Source organism: Podarcis melisellensis (assembly GCF_964234715.1).
Source record: "Podarcis melisellensis genome assembly, chromosome: 7".
Classification (NCBI taxonomy): domain Eukaryota; kingdom Metazoa; phylum Chordata; class Lepidosauria; order Squamata; family Lacertidae; genus Podarcis; species Podarcis melisellensis.
Window position 1 is genome coordinate 44,481,478 of NC_138539.1, and position 13,419 is coordinate 44,494,896.

A 13,419-nucleotide genomic window follows, 5' to 3' on the forward strand; every position below is an offset into this window, starting at 1 on the left:
AGGGCGAGGAATATTTCAGTTCCCACCCATTTGCTGGGTTTTTGAAACCCTTTTTGTGCATTGTGTTTGCAGCCCTTTTCATGGTTTTGATGCACAAGTTGCATACTGTGTATGATTTGTTCTTGTTAGACAAGATGGTGCATTTGTGCATATGGATCCTATCGCAGTCATGCCCACACTGTTCACTGAATGAGACTGTTGAAAGGCTTCCCACAAATAAAAAGCATCTGTTAGTACAGCCCTGGCCATGCAGCTCAATGTCCCCAGCTTTGCAAGTGAATATGTAGTTTTCAGCTGTTGAGAGGATCATTCAGTGAATAGCCTGGAGCCCAGGTGATTGTGTGCTCTGGCTGGCAGCAGCTCTCCAGTCTTTCAAGTAATGTGTTTTCTAATCCTGCTACTTGAGATCTTTTAACTGGATCTTTAAAAAGACCTGCTGCCAAGAGCATAGTCACAATCGTTACATCCAAATTCATGAGATCCAGAATGTTGCTGTTCCTGCCTCCTTCAGTCCAGATGGCGATAAGATAAAGTGCAGAATGCAAATTATAATGTAAGGCAATGGAATTTGCTCCAGTTTGTTACTATTTGACATAGAAATTTGCACCAAGATTTTGTAACTCTTCCAGGGTACATGATAATTCTTATTTAAATCTTGTTCTGAATTTTATTATATATACGGTATATCCCCCCCCCGGGTCAGTTCTTTTCCCTTACCATTTTTGACCAAAGTGTGCACTACAAACAGGAAAAACATACTTTTTCTGTGGACCCAAGCATATGACCATGTGGGAAAATAAGTGATATTTGGGGATCTAAAGCGCCACTTTTTTCAGCACCATATTAATCAATTAATAGGTTTATGTCGATAATTGAAACAACTTGGTGATAGATCAAGGCCCTCTGTTTAAAGTTGGCAAAAAATATCCAATTGCAGGGTAGTATTGCTCTCCTTACAGAAGGCCCTTCGCTCCAGAGGAGGCTTCCATTAACACCAGACAGAGGGGGAGATGTACTTTCCCCCTTTCTCTCTGCGATGACTTCACTTTCCTTCTACACCCCTCCAAAATATGTTCCAGAGAATTAGGGAACCTCTTTGGAACAGCCATAGGAGGTGGTACTGGGAGCTGTCATTTGGTACAACCCATATTTTATGTGCACCAGTACCAATTACAATTGGAACTGGTGGTTCAGGTTACTTCAGCATAAACAATAATACTTTTAGCTGCCCTTAAAGACACAATGTTAAATAGAAAACTATAATTTTAAGGGTTAATTCACTTTAAATGACTCTGTAATGACTATGAGCAGTCTTTCAGTCATGGAAGTTTATTTGGGTGGAGGATAATATTAAATTGGGCATTGCCTCCCTAGTTTCAGCCTCGTGTTCAAAGTTGTAGCTGCTACTTTAACTTCTCATGCTAAGTTTCATCAGTATTGCACATATATCTCTAGTTCACTGCTGTAGATATGAAACATGTGAAGTACCGTATACAGAAATATAGGGCTTCAAATAAACCAGACTTGGCCTGTATGGTGGGCACAATCCTGCCATTCTGCTCATACAGCTGTTCTTACAATATATTAGGGACAGAAAGAGGGATATGGAGGGTGGCAACATGGAAACGGGCCTTTTCTGAGGTGACACCTCTTTTGTGGAATGGTCTCCTCAATGATGCTTGCCTGGTGCTTTCATTACATATATTTGGCACCAGATGAAAGCTTTTCTCTTTAACCAGGCGTTTTGCTGATTAACATTCTGTGACCTTTTAAATGTGTCTGTGGAAGAGGGTGTTATTGGTTTATTTTGCTTCGGTTTTACTATGTATTTTGTGTTTTCATTTTGTATTTTTATGTTGTGAACTGCCCTGTGATCTTCAGATGAAGGGTGGTATACACATTAAATAAATAAATAAATAAATAAATAAATAAATAAATAAACCAACCTGCTGTCAATTTTCCTTTAATTCCACAATAGACTTCATACGGTGAGCCTGTCTTGTAGAACACTCAAGGAAAACACTGCTGTAAAGAATGGCCTGATTTATGAACATTCTAATTTGAATCTGCAGGGCCTTCTTTGTAGTGGCACTCTGTTTATAGAACTCCTTCCCTCCTCTTGGAGGTGCATAGAGTGCCTTTGTTAGTGGAGTTTCACTGTTGTCTTTGACACCCATCTTTTCACCTAGGCCTTGGGGTAAATTACGTTGGTGGGTGACACCAGCTATCATTGATATACTGTGCTGCTGCAGAAAAACAGTGCTTTTATGGTAATTGGTTTTGTCACTGTTGTAAAATTTATTTTTGTTTAATGTGAATAATGCAAACCTCCCTGGAAGCCTGATGAAAGGCAGTGTAGAAATATAGCATTGTAAATAAATCATTGTAAAGGAATTTGAAACAGAGCCACCACTATAGACCACAATGTATTAGAAGACTGATAATGCCAGAAGGCTTTCTGAGGGATCCTAGGCCAATTATTTTTGGGTTTAAAAGTCAACTGTACCAATATGTTAAATAAAACTGGGAAACAAACTGCCTATCAGTGGAGCTCAGTAAGAATGACATAATATACTTAGAGTTGCCAATAGCTAAGGAGCTGCATTCAGGACTAACTGAACTTCATCGAATCATAGACTTAGAAGAGCCTGTTGTGTTACCCCCAAGCTAATACTAGCAGTTCCATGAATTATACAAAAGTTGCATTAACTGATTAGTAGGAAACTTGCTTTGCCTTTCATAGCGCTTTCAGTTTTAGTTGCCAATTTTTGCTTAGACAAATTCTTTTTGTAAGCTTTCCTATTCTGTGACACATTAAAATGGTGAGACAAAACTTCATGGCGAGTGCAGAAGTTCCCTGGTCATCTTAATCCACTTCTCTGAGCTTATTGACATGGTTTAGTTAGCAAACTGGAGCCTATTCTTGAAATAGCCTTGAGTTTCACGTTCTTGGGAGAGATGAGATTTTATTCATACATGTTTCTACTTATAGGTGAGGAATCTGAAACTGGAGCATGAGCAAGAGAAAAACAAGATCTTATCTGAAGCTCTAGAAACACTAGCTACTGAACACCATGAATTAGAGCAGTCACTGGTCAAAGGGTCACCACCTCTGAGCATCTTTAGTGAGGAACAGTTCTATGATGCTGTTTCAGGTAAGTGTGTGACATAGAAAACTAAAATGTTAGGTTGTGGTTTTTTTTAAAAAAAAAGACCAGGGCCAAGGGTGTGTGTGTATTTGTGTGTTTATGTATAAACATATGCATATATACACACACCTTGACTTCTCAGAGTAATGAACAGAAGAAAAGGACTATCCTGTCACAAGTAGTTTGCAGTATAAATTTTGTCTGGCTAGGAAGAATATGTTGAAAGGGGCAAAAGTAGCAAGATTTGGGTGCGAACAGCTGTAACTGGATTTGGAGTAATGAATTGTTTACTCTATAAGTAGTAGGTATGTAAATCTTGGTTTATATACAATAGAGCTCAATTTTTATAAGAGCCACGGTCACTCCTAGCCTGGCTGCTTTTTGCCATCTGTCTCTTGCCTTTCCATCTACAGACAAGGACAAGCTAATGAAAAACGAATTTAGATCATGATTCAAAAACAAAAATGTGGTTGGTGCAGGCTCAGGAGAAGTAACACTTTAAAAACCCATGTTCAGTGTCTAAAAACAGATTAAAACATGATACACACAATTTCTAGCTTGCCTGACCAAAATGCATTAGATTAAATTGAATTGCACTGTTGTGAGGAGAAATGCGCTGTAATAAACTAGGTGTTCAAATAGGTTACTGCTACTGAAACCATTCAGCTGGCTAGGATTTCAGGGTCATCTTAGAATGGACAAGTAGTTGTCTTGGCCATGTATAATGTGTCCTCTGCAGAAAATAAGAACCAGACCTCTTTGTTTGATTCCTATTTTTGGATAATGACTGAAGGAAAAAGCCTGTTCTCTGAGAATGAGGGGTGCAATGTGGGTTGGAATCTGCAATTGAGTGGAAGGCATAAATGAAACTGAACGCAGTTTCCCTTTTGTAAACTTTATTAAGCTACCAAAGGATTTGAGAGGTTTTGCCACCAGCAAAACCCCTCACCAAGGTCAAGAAATGTTGGAGAGAACGCGTGGTTTGGCTAGCTTGCTTAAGAACCTTCTGTGTTTTACTTCTCTACAGGCAGTGAGAAAATAAATGTCGTTAAGCAGGAGGCTATGGTCTGCCTAGTAGCCATTTCTCTTGTTGATGATTGTTTCACAGCATTAAATTGTCTTGTGAAAATTATTTATCAAAGGCCTTTCACGGAACCTGAAAGACAACACAGCTGCTCCTAATGTGTGCATGCATACCATAAGTGTCTTCTGATATGTAGAAATATAACAGACAAATTTAGTGACTGTGCCAGAAGGTAAAATCTACTAGAACTTAAGGAAACCATTCTGGTGGAAGAACAGGGTTGTCTGGGATATAGGTTATTATTGTTATTTATACCCTGCCCATCTGGCTGGGTTGTTAGGATACATACAGATGTTAATATAAAAGTCTAAGCCAGAATTTGTGCACTTGTATCCTAACAGAACATCTAAAGCTCCTCTGGTAAAACTGCATAGTCTGATATGATTTGTGCCTCTCTTGCGGGCGGGGGGGGAGTGGGGAGTTGGACTCCATCTGAGTGCTGCTGTTTCAAGGGAATGTAATTTCTCATTTGTTTGTGAAGATTGATAACATGATCAAATTTGAATACTGCACCAAGTCGTTGGTTACTGAAATGCAATTATTCAGGAATATTATAGTTGCTTGAACCAAAGAAAATAACTGGGTGGGAATAAGGACAGTTCCCTTGTATGAAAGGGATTGAAAATTCACAAGAAAACAATCATCTTGGGCAGATAAAGAAAAAATTAAAAATAAGCTTGGCTTTAAGAGAGAGGAGAAATGTAGGCTATTTGTTTTCACTTGAAACTGTGTATTATGGGCCTTGTAAGCTGCAGTTTTAATTAATTGCTGTAAGACTTTACAATTGGCAGGTCACCTGGTACCATACAAATCCCTTGTTTTACGGACTTAACTAAATTAATATGTTTGCCTTGTTATGCTGTCCTTCTGTAAGTGGATAGGAAGAGTCTGTTTACAATCTTATATCCACGATAGCAAACTCTTTTGAAAAGTAAAGCTCCCTGTCAACTTGGGATGTCTGTGAGGAGATCAGGAATTATGCAACCCTAAGGTCTGTTGTATTACCTGAATGGTTTCCTGTGCACCATAATTAACCTGTAAAGCTTCACTTGTGCCTTACAGAACAGCTTGCTCAGCAGCTAGTTGCCTTTAAAAAAAAAAGTCTGCATGTTTGGTATAATAGGACTTACCTAGTAAACACCTAGCTAGCTGATATCTGCACCACATAAGTATTAAAATGTAGTAAGAGAACTCTCCTGTACATTTTGGTATCTAACACTAGGAATAACTGACTGTAAAGGGAAGGTTATGAGCCAGTTTCATGATCTGAAGAATCTGCTTCCATCCTGACTTCCATGTCTCCAAGTATCTTGGACTGTTAATATCCATACATAAAAAACAGCCAATATATTCCAGCTCTTGAAATTTTGCATTGCCATCTATGCAAACATAGTGTTTGCTTTGATCAGATTTGTTTATAGCACAAACTGTAAACATTTATGCAGAAGGTCTGTGTGCTGTCCTCAGTTCCTTTTCTGGGATAGAAAGTAAGTGACTAAACTGGATTTTGCCAGACACTGGAAGAAAAAACACGCCCTCAGTCTCTGGGGAAAATATGTTCTATGAAGCCTAGGATTGTTGGTGGCGGGTTCTAAGCTCTTTAGATAGCACCTCCTTCTCCCTATAGCTGGTAAAAGTACAAATAATGTGTTTAAAATAGCAAATGCAAATCTGAGTGTGTGTGTGTGTGTGTGTGTGTGTGTGTGTGTGTGTGTGGTTACACACACACACACACACACACACACACACACATATATATATATACACACACAGTTGGTGAGATTTTGTACTCCACATTTAAAAATAGAATTCCACTGGCCCTGAATAGCATTGCCTAGTTGGCTTTGCTACCCATTTGGGTGAAGGGAGGTCATGGAACTTGAAGTAATGTGTAGATGCAGCTGATAACGGAAATCCTGGGCATCTGCCAGATGGTTATGATTCAGAGAAATGTCGGTCCTTGTTGAGTGTATTTCAAAGGATTGTTATGTGTGTAACCAATACGAATGCACATTGTGCTCATTTACCATGTTTACCATAGTTGGTAAGAAAAAATGTTTTCCTTTCCTCATTGGGTTGGACTTGCTGGTGAGTATATTTGCTTTTATGTTTCCAGCTGTGTTTCACTATGTTTTTATCCTTTATTGTTGGGGCATATTAGTTTGAAAAATCTTGATGTACACTAAAAAACAAAACTCAGGAGAATACCTGGTGTTAAATTTAACTAGTAGTGCAGGAATTAAACGACACACCTAGAGGAAAAGGCTGGATTCTCATATTAAAACTATGAAACAAAGAGTTGTGTAGGAACTCGTATCTTAACCCTGATTCCAATAAGTATGGTTAAAGGATAGGCTAATATCGTACCTGTAACGGGCCTAAGTTTAGGAGTTGGTAAGATGTTTTGCTGGTACCCTGTACTTGTCTGTCCCTGCTCACATTCCCATCTTTGTATAATCCTTGGCGCTGAACAATTTGCTCACCCATGTTCTTTCAGAGACTCAGTCTCTCCTTGTACTAAGTTTTCACTGGACAAATGCTGTCATCAGTACACCATAGGCTACTTAAGTTTCATTACGCTGTGCAAAGGAGGTGTCCATTAGCCTGCGAAAGGCTAGCCTGAAGTGTGTCTCATTTGGCGTTCATCTGTCTTACAGATTCAGAATCCGAAAAATCATTGAGTGGATTTGAAACTGTGACAACTTACTCATTAGAAGACAGTGTGGATTCTAGTGACACTATAACGCCTGACATGTCTGGAGAAAAGACCTGTAAAACTGGAGAGACTCTGTCAAATGGCATCAAAAAACACAGGTAGGATTTTTGTCTAGAGAGGCTGCAACCTTTACTGCTGTGCTAGGAAAACAACACCCCAAATGTGGTATCTATAAAAGATACTTGGGGATACTTCTGCCTTTCCCCTTGAACAGTGGTGGAACAGAAGTTCATTAATATGAGATCATCTTTTTTGTTGTTAACGTTTTTTTAAAAAGTGAGGTACATTGATGTGACTACACCATGTTGCAAATGAAATACATGAATTCTTAACAATGCATGTTTCTGGCTCATTTAAATTTGTCTCACTGACATCAATACTGGTCTCTTGTTTCTTCATGTTTTTTTAATGTGGGTCTCTTACTGCTTTTTTAAAAAAGTTTCCAGTTACTTGATCGCCTTTGCATTATCATTCATTCAATGCTAGTATTGGCCAGATATTTCAATATGTTTTTGCAAACAAAAAACATCAAAAGCAAGAGGTCATATTGAAGACAAATGTCACACATCTTCTGCTTCATCTGTTCTTAACCTTTTTACATGTAAAAGGAGGACAATAGATCCCCTGTGACATGTAACAAATACTGCACCTTATTTCTCAGGTTTCAATGCAGAGAGAATTTAATATGTGCACATTTATTTTTTACTCCCACTGTTTCACTATCACTAGTTGCTTGGCATAAAGATGGTGACCTTATTTTATTTGCTGAAGACAAATTCAAGAGAGAGAGTTTGGTTTAAATACGTTTCACTCTCATATGTATCAACATTTCCATGCTTGCCTCTTGGCTCAGTTTAATGCATTCTGATCACCACAAAATGGCACCATGGCTTGTGTGCAGAATGAAACCTGTCATGTCTTCACCCACAATCATTGTAGGACTGTAGAAATATTTCAGAATTTCTAGGCACAATGAAATTTAAACGAATAAGCAGTCAAAATTCCACACACAACCCAGATTGACTCTGTTTAATAAATGATAACCAACACTCCCCACTTCATCTCCCATGCCCCTTCTCACGTTAGATAAGATAGTCCTGTTAACGCAGTTTGCACAGTGTTCATTCAGTGGAGAAAGGAAGGATTAGGGTCCTTTATCAAATGATTTTTTGCTAGGCAGCAAAGATAAGCTCAAAGCAGCTCTAACTATAGGAAACAATCTGCAATTTGGCAGCTTTCCACAATGCTTGTTGTAAAACTCTATTGCCAAAATGGTAAACAAGAGGTGACAAGAGCCGCCAAGCTCTTATTTGTTCCCCAGTCCCCTGGCATTTCTCTTCTTTCCACTACAGATGTCTCTCATTAGGATTTTTGGTCACTATTTTTTTTATTTTACATCTCTATAATTTTGCCCCCATACCCTTATTCAGCAATAATTATGTCTCTTGCTGTTTTTTTAATGGACTTTTTGGTAGTGTTTTAAAAATGCAGCTAGGGTGTATTCTTTTTTAACTTTCCAGCTCACATCTCTTTGTGAACTATATTGCAATATCTGACCTGTCATCTGGCGCTATTCAGGGAATTGGTGTCTGCAAATACTGTATATTGATGCAGATTCTCAGAGCTCTGTGGGAAAACCAATCTAAATTTTGCCTTGGAGCAAACTTCCTCAGGGGATGAAGCTGTTCAGTTGTCTTGGGATTCTTGTACTGTTTTCTTCTCTTGTCATACCGTGACTACTGTTGTAACATACATTTATGTGGGCAATGTTTTACAATGGTTTGTCTGAGTGTTTTATGTTTGCATTTATAACTAAATATATATATATACAAAAGGGAGGAAATGCATGTGTAATTTTAAATGTAGCTTTGATGCAACACTAAGGTGAACATACTTTTATGGTAAAAACTGTAAATAAATATCTGTCATGATTCTAGAACCACAGTGATGTTTGTATTACATACAGAAAAGACATTCTGCCAAAGTTTGGAATTGGACATGTTTTGCATGTGGCATGTGACTTTTCTGCTAAGAACGTAGCAAACCAGTTAGTCTTGGGAATGAGTTGTCATTTCATCTGACATGTTCACTTTTGGGTTCTCATGCTTAGGCTTACATTATGTGCAGTTCTGAAACAGAACTAGTAGTGTCTTTTTGTCTGTGTGTTTGTCACTTGTTACTGTGCCATTTCATTTTTAAAACGGAACAAGAAACTGGCTGCTCAGTTTTCCTCAGTGGAAGTTCATATCACTTTTTGAAGTGTAATAGATCAAAGGGGCAATTCTGACCGTGTTATTCTGTCATAATCACATTGACACTGGCATAATCCCGGTTCAGCGCTGGTGTCAGCAATGAGAAGGGGTAAGAAAAGTTGCTAATGACTCTAGGGTACTGATTTCAAATAGCAAAAATATTTAAACTTCCACAAAAAGCCCCAAATATACAAAGGCTAACTGGGGGCTTATCAGTGAGCCAGACATGTAAATAATGTTCATTTGCCCAAGTACAGGCAGTGACCATTTTATGTGCATCGGATTGACATGTGATCACGCACACGCACACTGGGAAGTGCTCCCAAAGTGGGGTGGAATGGGGGCAGGGTGGGCTTATGCAAACTCCACTTGCACACACAGGTCAGGAATGGAACCACCTGTATGTAAACGTAGAAACAATTCCTGTTCTAAAAAACAACAACATGTTAACTGATTTCCTCAGCTGTTTGTGTCTATGTGCAATAAGTGGCATGCTGAAGGAAGTGCTACTAATTGGCTGCAGCTCTTACTCCCAATGAAGTCTTGTACTGTACTTGGTTTTTTGTGATTGCAATAGGAAGGAGGGCCCCTTCTGTTTAAAGATTCTATGCTTTGCTGGTACTACCAGGAGGTGACATGTTGGCCTCTGCCAAAATAAAGGCCATATACCGCTCTCTTTCCCATCTGCCTTAATTTCTGTGCTTTTAGGGCTATGTCCGGTGACACAAAACTATACAGTCAAGTAACTTCAGAGTTTCAGAATTGAGATGCTACTTGCCCCTCGTCTTGGGACTTAAATGGATGCTGAAGTTCAGTCCATTTGTAGCACTTCAAATGCTGTTAGTTTCTTGAATGGCACGAAGCTGGTTTATTGACTCTTGGCTGGATGGGGGGTAAGGGATTGTGAAGTGGGGAGAACAGGAAGGAAGATGGTAAGGAACTATACATGGTTGGTCTTCATACAGTGCTCCAAACAAGGCTGAAGATAAAATAGTTGTTGTACCACGCCTTCCACCTACTCCAAAATATTATCTTGGATGCAAGGGGAAGAGATACAATAGTCCAAACAGTTTGAGGGAAGTCTGGTCACAAGTTCAGTCTATGAAGATGTGTTTGGGGACCTCCATGATATGTAATGGGGCGTACCTTGTAGATGCTTAACTAGCTCCATATAGCCGCACCACAGAATCATTCAAATTTAAACATTAAAGAATACTGTCCTGTAAAATTTAGCCTTGGATAAGAGAAGTAACTAGAATAGGTGAAAGGACAGCTAAAGCCAGCTTCATGTGCAAAAAATGTGTCTTGTTGCTAGTATTTCTGTGTCCCTGGTACTAAACTTAGGCATTTGCTATCGGTTGCTTGAGATAATTGGCATGCTCAAACTTTTGGAATTTTTCATTGTTGACAATACATAACTAATGTTAAAAGAGTACATGATCTGAAGCAGAAAAGAATATTTTCCATTTTATACAAACCATATGCAGCTTGTACTAAGCATGTTATTTAAGGCATGCAAGCCATTGGTACAGCATAGTGAAGCTGGATGTAAATTGTAAATATGGCTTTTATGAGACTAGTAGATCGGTCTGGAATTTTCATTCAAAGTTCCTGACTCTTGGGCATGTTCTCTTCTGTACATTCTATACCTTAATAGTGAACTCAATTCTCTGAGTACTGATCCTTATCTAGCCAAAATAGTACCATCAACGTGCAAGAGGGAAGTTTCAGCATGCCTGGGAGCAGATGGGAGGCAGGGAAAAGAAACCCCAAGGTTTGCAGAATGGTTTTGGGGGGGGGAGCCCTAAGAGGGGCGAATGCCAAGAACTGCCCAGTGAAAACTGGGAATATCAGTGACCACAGAACTCTGGCTGACAGTTGAAGGAAGGGAAATGGAAAACCAGGATGGTGGTGAAATTGGCGTATCCTGGGAAATCCTGGGCATGTCTGGCTGGAACCCTGAACAGGAGCATTCCACACAACAACACTTTGTTGTAGGTCCTACATGAGTTCCATAATAATGAGATGATGATGCTAGCGAAAAGTGCTTTCACATAGCATACCCTGCTGTCATCACTAAAACAATACTGTAAGGTAGGTAACTATTGTACCCATATGGCAAGTGGAGGCTGAGCGTGTGGCTTGGCTAAAGCCATCTCTTGGGTTCCTGACTGAGGCAATCCCATTACCTGGGGACTCGTAGATCAGTCTGTTTTAGGTCACTATGCCAGGATGTGCTCCAGATCCATTTTGGTCAAGTTCCATGGGCTTTGTCAACTTATCTACTGTTGTTTTGTTTGTGTTTTTTTTTACTTACTGGAACATTCACCTGGCCAGTTTTTGAAGGTTATGCCTTTATTTTTATTGCCATGAAAATGCAGGTCTTTTTCCTATTGTAAAATAAACCAAGCATTTGCTACAAAATTCAGTTAAACAACTGCTAGAAGACATACACGTGTACCCCTTCAGTACAGCAGTAAAAGTGGTACAATGTTTATTAAAAAAAAAAAAGCATTGCTTAAGTTAAACACTAGTGTCAGCTTGTCTTCTGCAAATAACCTGTGCAAGGAATGCATTTATTGAGACAGAACACACACTTCCTTAGTATAATGCTTCCCTCTTTAATCACTGAAACTCTATTGAAATTGGGAGGCCCATAGTTAGCTGCTTTGGTGAGTTAACAAATACAATTCCGTTTAGGGCATATAGCCTAAGGAATGCAAAATGTAGTACAGTGAAATAAAGCAAAATATTTCATAGAATTAAAAATCTATTAGGCCGAGAAATCATGTTCCTCTTTCTCACCATTGCAACCTGGTGGCAGCCATTACATCAAGCCGTAGCAGGGAAGGGCCTCTCGCTTCATCACTGCAACTGAGAGGCCAGTGATTGCCTCTTTGGATTTTTCTACCCCAGCTGTTTGTCAAGAGAACTTGACACTAAGAACTTGAACCAAATCGTCTTACTTCTTCATTCCTCCAGAAGCATTTCTCCATTGTGTTGTCTTTTTAAATTATAACCCTGAGGGCGGTGACTCTATTGTTTTGTACTGCTCTGTATACTGGTTGGGGCATTTTTTTGGCCGAAGGGATAAAGATTACTGTAAAATAAATAATATAAACCTTGCCCTCTATCCTGATGAGTAACTGAAGAAAGCAGTTCTAAAACTAGAAAACATTTTCCTGCCCTTTTGCACTAATTTGGATGAAATCAATTCTGACAATCTTTTTTTTTTTTAAACTGATCTTTTTCACTGGAGTAAGTAATAAATGCTGGTTGCTGATGATAGTTGCAAAGAAGTATAGGGAGGCATATTGTTAAGGAGCCTTAGAGTCATGCAAGTGTTTTCTTTTCTGAAATTGAAGACTTCTGTCTCACTTGTGAATTCTTTTTCAGATATCCTGGACTGGGCACTTGCCTTAATAACGGGGCCTTCCTGTCTCCCACCAAGTGGAGTCAAAATGTTATCTGGATGCAGGCCTGTCCTGTGAAGGGACCACTACTTCCTTCCCAGATATAGTACTCTTAGCTTAGCTGGAGTGGGGGTGGGGGTGTAAAAATTATTAATGGGGGTGGGGTGGGCAGATAGAGAAGTCCCCTAAATATAACTTAAGCACATTACTGTTTCACAAGTGATATTTATGTCTATACTTTAAATGTCAACTTGTTTTAACCTTCATGGCTTCCACCCAGTGAGCCCTGAACTATTGCTGTATAAAGGGACATGGACTGCTTTGGGTATCTTCACAGAGTTCTTTTGGGGGAAAGCCCTGATGGGTAAAACTGGTTTTGAAATAGGTAGGGTAGATGTGGCTAATGCAGCATGTAACATGGGAAGCACTGAATGGTATTCCCAAATAATGTTACTATTAAATTTTGAATGGTGGCTGAGAGCATTTTATTCTATTTCTATGCAATTGTGTCCCGTCCCCGTCCCCCGCACAAAGTTTTGCTTAATAGCCACCTTCACTATTGGGGTGCAGTTGTTTTCCTTTCCCCTTCAATTTTGTGTAATCTAGCATTAATCTTAATGGAAAGTTACAGAAAACCAACTTCTCTGACAACTTTCCACTGCGTTTGCTTTCTCTTTCTGTGGGCTTGCCTTCTCTTGTGCTACAAAATAATGAAACACTAATATTTGAACATGCATATCCTTAGTGGTGTACACAGGCAAGAACTGGGCTGTGTAGTTTGAGAACATAGAGACAGGGACAGGCT

At 39.2% G+C, this 13,419-nt stretch overlaps 1 protein-coding gene across 5 annotated transcripts in view; it reads left to right on the top strand.

The window, feature by feature from the left end:
- Positions 1 to 13,419, top strand: part of OSBPL1A (oxysterol binding protein like 1A) — a 156,449-nt gene that overhangs the window by 120,595 nt on the left and 22,435 nt on the right. For all 5 annotated transcript variants that reach the window (XM_081919183.1, XM_081919180.1, XM_081919181.1 and 2 more), the window contains 2 exons: positions 2,993 to 3,155; positions 6,891 to 7,047. In XM_081919183.1, coding sequence (XP_081775309.1) covers positions 2,993 to 3,155; positions 6,891 to 7,047 — 320 coding nt within the window. The remainder of the gene's footprint in view (positions 1 to 2,992; positions 3,156 to 6,890; positions 7,048 to 13,419) is intronic.